The sequence below is a fragment of the Polyergus mexicanus genome, unplaced genomic scaffold, assembly GCF_030449975.1.
Source record: "Polyergus mexicanus isolate NDT 795.1 unplaced genomic scaffold, iyPolMexi1.0 SCAF_22, whole genome shotgun sequence".
Classification (NCBI taxonomy): Eukaryota; Metazoa; Arthropoda; class Insecta; order Hymenoptera; family Formicidae; genus Polyergus; species Polyergus mexicanus.
The window spans coordinates 2,134,505-2,142,567 of NW_027223342.1; the positions used below are offsets into that span (position 1 = coordinate 2,134,505).

At 32.8% G+C, this 8,063-nt stretch overlaps 2 protein-coding genes across 4 annotated transcripts; one reads left to right on the forward strand and one right to left on the reverse strand.

The window, feature by feature from the left end:
• Positions 1–50: 50 nt before the first annotated feature.
• Positions 51–2,729, reverse strand: Nubp2 (NUBP iron-sulfur cluster assembly factor 2). 2 transcript variants are annotated; one of them, XM_070312365.1, is made up of 6 exons: positions 2,121–2,729; positions 1,446–1,793; positions 1,120–1,208; positions 823–1,044; positions 553–706; positions 51–469 (listed from the first exon to the last, which is right to left on the reverse strand). In XM_070312365.1, exons 2-6 carry the CDS (start codon positions 1,554–1,556, stop codon positions 263–265), a joined length of 783 nt encoding a protein of 260 aa, XP_070168466.1. In that variant the 5' UTR covers positions 1,557–1,793; positions 2,121–2,729; the 3' UTR covers positions 51–262. The 2 variants fall into 2 exon arrangements, with proteins under 2 accessions (XP_070168466.1, XP_070168465.1); XM_070312364.1 differs by lacking the exon at positions 2,121–2,729 and having other exon boundaries at positions 1,446–1,889.
• LOC138942260 (DNA ligase 1) lies at positions 2,355–8,057 on the forward strand. Of its 2 annotated transcripts, none has more exons than XM_070312362.1 (5): positions 2,355–2,750; positions 3,567–3,840; positions 3,943–4,220; positions 4,289–4,517; positions 4,601–8,057. In XM_070312362.1, the coding sequence occupies exons 1-5, from the start codon at positions 2,556–2,558 to the stop codon at positions 4,660–4,662; spliced, it is 1,038 nt and encodes a 345-aa protein (XP_070168463.1). In that variant the 5' UTR covers positions 2,355–2,555; the 3' UTR covers positions 4,663–8,057. The 2 variants fall into 2 exon arrangements, with proteins under 2 accessions (XP_070168463.1, XP_070168464.1); XM_070312363.1 differs by lacking the exon at positions 2,355–2,750 and adding an exon at positions 2,884–3,106.
• The last annotated feature ends 6 nt before the right edge of the window (positions 8,058–8,063 follow it).

Sequence of the window (8,063 nt, forward strand, 5' to 3'; positions counted from 1 at the left end):
TGATATATATAATACATAAGAAATTTAGATACAAGCTCTAAGATAAAATAACACCATTATTTATTTTTTGTTTTTTTGCAATTATACATTAAATAATAATATAAAAAATTAATTAATTATATATATTATTAATTAATAATATAAAAACAGATATATTTTAGATATTTGTAGATCAGTTTGCCCATTATAAAAATAACAATAATCACAAGCAAATATCATACATATAATGCTAAAAATCACACATTGCTACCAAACTTTGTTTTTAAGCTTCCTTACTTTTGGTGAGTTCTTCAACTAACTTTCGAAACACCTGTGCAACTTGACTATCAGGTAATGTCACCAGGACACTTTGTCCCTTATCTGCTAATTTGCCGACTTGTGGGTCTATAGGTATCTTTGCCAAAAATGGAACCTTCACCATCTCTGAAAGAGCTATTCCACCACCAGAAGAGAATATATTGGTACATTCCTGTGAACAATAAAATTTATTAAATCTATATGGTGAATAGTGTAAAATTTTGAATTGCACTTAATGTGTGAAAAGATATTTACCGTACACGAAGGACAAACAAAGCCACTCATATTTTCAATAATGCCAATTATATGAATTCCTGTTTTTCTACAAAATGTTACTTCTCGCAGAACATCGTCCACTGCAACTGCTTGTGGAGTAGTTACTATAATGGCACCATCACAATTTACATTTCTGCAATAATTTTAATTAATATTTTATTATAATTATATAGCAGTAATCGACAAATATTAATGCTATTTTTTTCTCCTGCAATCAATTAGCAGTTGTAAAACTATGCGCTTATTAACCTTAGATTCTCCATGACTGTAATATGTTCATCAGAAGTGCCAGGCGGTGTGTCAATGATCAAATAATCAATATCCCGCCAAACTACATCGTTTAAAAATTGCTTGATCATACCAGTTTTTTTAGGACCACGCCAGATAACACTATCATTTTGATTTTTCAAGAGAAAGCCAATTGACATGACTGACAGTTTCTGTTCTGCATCTGCGAATACTGGTATCCATCTACAACATCAATTTACTCCATTAGTTTATAGCATATAATTATTGATAAATTATTATACAAGCAACAGAATATACCCCTCAGAGGACTGGTGAACATCTTTCTCTTCCAAGTTCAGCAAATAAGGCACACTGGGGCCACAGAGATCGACATCCAAGATCCCAACCTGTCATTAATTATGCTTTGTATTTAGCTTTACTTAATTAATTTCTATAAAGAAATTAGATTGTAAAAATTATAGAAATATTTAATTCGATAAAAAGGGAAAAGTTTATTTGTCAAAATATGTGTTCGTTATTGCTTCGACAATAATGTAAAAAGAATTATAAAATTATTTAAATATTATGTAAAAAACATAATTATTTCATCTGTATTGTCGCGAAATAGCTTTGAGAAAACTCACTCGAAAACCTGATTCCTTCAAAGCAAGTGCTAGCTGAGTGCTTATTGTTGATTTACCGACGCCTCCTTTTCCCGAAAGCACTAACAGCACGTGCTTCACTCCCTCCAACATTGTGAAAAATCACCGATTGATTAACGATAGCAAATCAAATTGGAAATGAACATGCGATCGCTGAATAATATTGCGATAATTGAGTTTGTTGCGCGACGTAAAAGAGTATGAATGAGGTCGCGTCAAGTTTTCACATGATCGTCGATCATCAATCACGCTCGACCTTGCGTAGTTATGTAAAATTCAAATGACGAACAATTTCGGCATCATTGTAAATATTATTTTACTATTTCCATACTGTAAACATAATTACACAAAATTGTCTCAAAACTATATGTCAAATTATACAATTATATATGTGTATAAACTGCAGTAGAATTTAATTCCAAGAGTTCTCGATTTTTAAAACTCGTAATCCAAGATTTCTATTTGACATCTAATTTATATCTATAAAGATTGTCATTTATGTTTTCATTCGAAGACGATTTTTTAACAGATAAGTTCATTTTTTAGCGTTCGGGAAAAACATGATATTTAGTTTCAGATATTCAAGAGTATGAGTTTATTATTAAAAAATCGAAATATATATATAATATTATTGTATTTCAATTCTTGTATTTTTACATATATTGCAATAAGTTTTGCGGAATCGTAGTTTGAGGTTAATGGCAAAACAATGTCGTGAAATTGCGCAAAGTTGCTGCTAGCGCACGCGCCCTCTGTAGTCCGCCGAGGTAGCCACTAGCATTGTTCTGAAGTCCGCCGCAGTTGCCGCCAGCGACGCTCTGAAGTCCGCCGCGGTACGCGTCATAGCCGCGTCAGCGGTCGGTGAGCGCTCGACTGGTAGACGTCAGACGTCAGTTCTTCGCGCGTCCGACAGAGGGCTTGCTGCGTCGCTGACCGATTCGTCTGCGCGTCGCGTCGCGTCTGCTTCGTCCACGTATTCGTCGTCGTCGTCGTCGTCGTCGCTATTATTACCGTCAACGTCTGCGATATCGTCCCCGTGTTTCGGATACAATAGAATTCGGCCGTCACATCGCAGACACGTCGGCCATTGCCATGGACCACGTCGGTCTGCTGTTGCAGCACTCGCAATACGTATACGCGGTCCCCGTGGGTGTCGTGCTGGTTTTCGCCATTCTCGTGTTCGTCTTCGGCTTCAAGAAGGCCGAACAGCCGCCGTTCGCGCAACTGTCCGCAGGCTCTGACGTGGACCGAAAATTCGCCAAGAAGCGTGGCAAGGTCCGCGAGAAGGTTAGCGAAATGACGTCGTTTCTTTGCGACGCGAGCTTCTCTCTCTCTCTCTCTCTCTCTCTCTCTCTCTCTCTCTCTCTCTCTCTCTCTCTCTCTCTCGCGTTCCGCGCCCTTTTCCTCGTAGATATCTATGTCGCGATCGTCTGCCATATGGTTGCTCTTTTGTGAATGCCGATACACACGCACACACATCGGCTAATCAGCTGGTTCTTCCAATTCGAGAAGGTGGCTTGCCAGGTGGCTGTTTTCCTTCTTCCTCTCCTCGCGTACTATGATGTAACATTACGACACTGAGGGTTTGTTTTTCTTTGTCAACGATGGCATTCTCGTCACGTTCCCGCATTCTTATGTCACATGTGAGATTAAATAGTTCTGTTTTTTTTTTATCGGCGCTTTTTCACCGCCTTTGTTCCTTTTTTAAGTTGGATTTCATTTACATATTGTTTCGCCTTAAGTATAAAAAATATAGAGAAAAAAAATTTTATGTCTTTTATAAGAACAGATTTATTGTGTAAATATAATTTTATGGTATTGAGAATAAGAGACTTTTATATTAAGCAGATAAAGCTTGAAATTAAGTCATGTAATTTGCTAAATGTGCATAAAACAAAGGAATATATATATTTATGAGAGTTTTAAAAGATCTTAGCCTGACCTAATTTTATACAAGTAACAAAATCACATTATTTAAAAACTTTATTTAATATCTGTTATTTAGAGAAAAAGCTGTATTTTATATTTTAATAATAGATATAATATACAGTTATATAATATTATTATATATAAAAATGTTTCTTATTAAATGTTTTCTTGTAGAAAGCAGCTAATGGACAAATTGCATCTGAAAAAACAAGCCCAGCTAAAAAGACATTAGCTGTAAAGGCGGAAGCTCCAAAGAAAGCTACGAAAGGAGATGATGTTGATGGTAAGCTAAAAGAGCGTAAACAAGAAGACAACAAGATCACCACAACTAAGAAAGAGAAGGAGAATCTCTCAGCTAAGATTGGCAAAGAGAACAAAGTGGAACAGATGAAGAACAAGAAGAATTTGAAGAACTTATTCCAGGAAAAACCTGTGGACTTTGACGATGGTTGGTTGATTCATATGTATTAGTGTAAAGATAGATAAAATTTCTTGCGTACAACTGTTTTATGCTATTATCTATTGATGTCAATATTATAATTAATAACAGGAGACTGGGAGCAAGCTTATTCCCGTAAGGACAAGAAGAATAAAAGGAAGGAGGAGGAATCTCCTTCAAAGAAAAATAAGAAAATTTCTAAGAAGGCTGATTTAATAAATGAGGCCAAGCAAAAAGAACAGGAAAAGCCTGAAATCAAAGATAAGACTGCTAAAGAAACAGAAAATAAGGAACTCAAGGAGAAGGAGAAGAAAGATGTGATTCTCACATCTATCTCTGACGAAGAGATAGGTAAAATCAAAGAAATAGATAAAGAAGAACAGAACAAGGTACATTTGCATTTACATAACATTACAGCAAATTTATTTTAGTTGACTAATTATTTATAAATGCACAGGTCGAGAAAGTCGAGAAAGAAGAAAAGAGAAAATCAAAGAAGAATAAAAAAGCTGCCGAGAATGAAAATACATCCGTTTCGGTATCATCCACACCAAAATCGGATAATAAGCCTGTTATAGAAGAACCGCAAGAAAAACCAGCTAACGTGGAAGAAGTAGCCACAAATAATGAAGAGAATAAAGTGGTAGAAAGTAAAGAGAAAGCCGCTGTGTTCGACGAATTGGGAGGTTTGTTGTGTTAACAACGAAATTATGGCAAGATATATTTACGAATTGTTTAATACATTTTTTTTTATATAATTATATTCTAGACGTCTGGACAGAAGCAAAGCCTCAGAAAAAGAGTAAAAAAAAGGCTCGTAAGGATAACTGAGGATGATTATGCGCAATGCTAATGATATTGTTCCTTACGAAAGGACATAGAATGAGAATCATGTTTGGTCCAAAGTTTGTCGCTTTCGACAAATCAGGTGTGTTTTAAATGACTTACTAATCGCGACCATCTGACCAAAAATCGTTCCTTTCTCTTTGTACATAATAGTAATTGGACTAGTTTGTTCGATTAATTATGATTTTTATAGTTAGTCATGACTTCCAGATCGCGTGAAAGCGCTATATATAGGACGAAGATTTTTTGTACGTTTTTCATTTCTCTTAGTCCACTATCTTGCATTTATAAGAGTGGCATAAGTCATAATTATCATTATTAACAAGACAATTCTTGTCCACATATTAATTTTCTTAGGTATCTTTATATGTCCATAATAGCATATTATTTTATTTGTATAATTATAGAACTATGTATACAGTAGATCTGTATCATAAAGTTGTGTAATGATTAAGAATGGTACTTAGACCATTTATGTTTCTTTCGTTGAGTAATCTTATAAAGAATATTTGTACAATCGTACTATTTCTATATTAAGAAGAAACAATTCTGTACGCATTGTCTCGCTGTTACTTAAACGTCGGTCTTAATCTTTGCGGTCTTAATATGAATGGTAGAAAGGCAAAATGCAGAAAGTATTTCCATATATATATTCCATGGTAATATTCATAATGCAAGACAATCTCCGAAAACGGTAAGCTTATATTGCTGATGTACTGCTTATAATATAATGCCTTGTATTTTTCTATATAATTAGTCGCTAGTAATAGATTATTTTCTGTTTCAAAGACAGAGTGTCGAAAATCTTGTAACAATTAGCCCATTTTTAACACGTTCTCTTGTTGAATAATACATCAGTAATATAAGTTTCATGGAATGGGGTATAAATAACATCACAAATGAGATGGCACAGTATGAATTATACCATAATGTGATAATGAAAATGTATAATTTAAATAGAATTCTGATTTATCCCAATGTGCATTGATGTGTGCAATGTATATTTATACAAAGATATGTATATAAAAATGTTAAAAATTTTGAGAAACAAAAGCTACGTGATATATCTTGTGATAACTCACAGATAATTCACAGATTTGTTAATTAATTAATGCTGTTATATATTTCATGTCTATGAAAATTGAATGATGACCACGAAAAGATTTATTTGATAAAATCCAAGGAAGAGAGAGAAACAAAGAGAGAGCTGATAAAATATCGATATTTTTGCAGCATAAGTGTACATATGGATAATACTATGAATAATGTTATAAAGAAATATTGATTTCTTGTTGAGCTTTTAGAAGCTCTCAAACCTTTTCTAAAGCGAAAAACATATATTTGTAAATTTTTCTTTATACATTATGACTGAAACATAATTTACTGAAACTGATTTGAAGTTTATTTGCAAGTATGACAGAGAATGCTCTAACATACTGCTTTCATATATCTTTGACTACGTTTTTACAATTACATTGTAATTAAAATACAGGATTGCTATGATAACATGTTAGCTAGCATAATTATAGTTAGCAATAGATCTCATAATTTCAACTTTCGTTTCATGAACAAGCATGATGGCAAAAAGAAAAACGAGAATGATATTTTTGTATAATTTTTTATACAAAAATATCATTACAACTGAATTTTGTATGTATCTTGTTATATCAGACGTTATTTTGTAAACAGCTCTCTTAGACAATTATCATCGTGTAAATCGTTCGAATAATTGAACAACATTACTAGATCCAGAAGAGATTAAACATACATTAAAACTATCGTTTGTGAATAATCCAGCTGTTTATTTCTCATGCTATGTAGGAAGAATAATCTCTTGATCATGCATTGAAAGTGATCTATGAATGATTTTATGTATTGTGCATATATATAGATATTACTGTGTCAGAATACACGTTATCAATATCCTCTATTGCTATTAGATGCTAAACTCTATAAGGCTAACGTTGTGCAAAAGTGTTATTAGAAATATTAGAAAGCTATTCAGAATTTCACATTTTTCTCGGAATGTCCTAGTTTATATATTTTATCTGAAGAAAAATGGGCGCGCGCGCGCGACAGAAATATATTAAATATATATAAAAAAAAAAGATTATATTCATACGAGAATGACTTGATGTGTGAGCAAACAGATTACTATTGCTGTTATAGAATACATGTTATGACAACATTCTAAATGATTTTACGAATTATCTGTTAACATGTAAAATTGTATAAATAATTTTAGAAAGAAACAGAGCGAATGAGAGAGAGAGAGAGATATCATATAAAATTTATGACAATATTGTGATAAGAGTACTATACCTGAACATTACACTTGAATGTTGCAAACTAAAATGCTAAATTACTTATAACTTTTAAGTGTAGAAAGGAGCGGAGAGGGAGAAAGGGAAAAAAGTATCTATCCTGTTTGAATAGCCGTTGATATTTTGTATACTGGATATCAATATATTCTCATAAATACACACATGCGTATATATACATACAAAAAAAAAGAAAAAGCAAGGTTACTATGTAGATGAATTTTTCGGGTTACGTACTTATACTTTCAAAATTTGCTGAAAATTGATTGTGGTGATGGATATAGAATTATGTAAAGAGAAAGAAAAAAATGAATTTATTTGTGAGATACATCGAGCAAGCTTGAATTGTAAAACTGCAAGCAAAGACCTAATTGTTACATAAATCAAATCGCTTGTGTCAACTGTATATACCCCGTGCCAAAAAGTATCATCTCTCTTCTCTGAATCATGTTTGAAAGGCTAAATTTCATACAATAATTTGTGGATATCAAAAAAAAAAAAATTAGCAATCGTATTTACGGCCATTCTATATATTTAAGTCTTTCACGATCGATAAGACTGCATAAATTTTTTCTCTCTTCGTCGCTTGATTCTTTGTGGCATCACTAAAAAATTTCAATTGAATGATAATTAAAAGTTAAGCGATTATCCGAGTAGCTAATTGACTAGCTAATTTAAGTTAGACGATAGAATCAAATTTCTTTTTCTGCGAAACTTTTATAAAATTATTTTTCTAAACAGAGATATCCGTGCATTACAAATGAAAATATGTACATGACTTCATGTGTTGCAAAGAGCTGAAGCGATAGATAGATGGGTATATTACGGACAGTGGTGAGTTAAATTAATAACCGTGGAATCGAGGAATGCCATTATAAAATAATAGCTTAAATAATGCTTTCCAAATTTTTCAAAAGTAATAAATTCCCGAAGTTTTAAATGTCGATACTGTTCGTATAATGATACAATCGTTAGTTTAACTGGCTAATTAGAACGAAGTACTTAACAATTGTGCAAAAAGTAAACTGAAGAATGTCTAATGAATCACGCTGACAAGGAGGCACA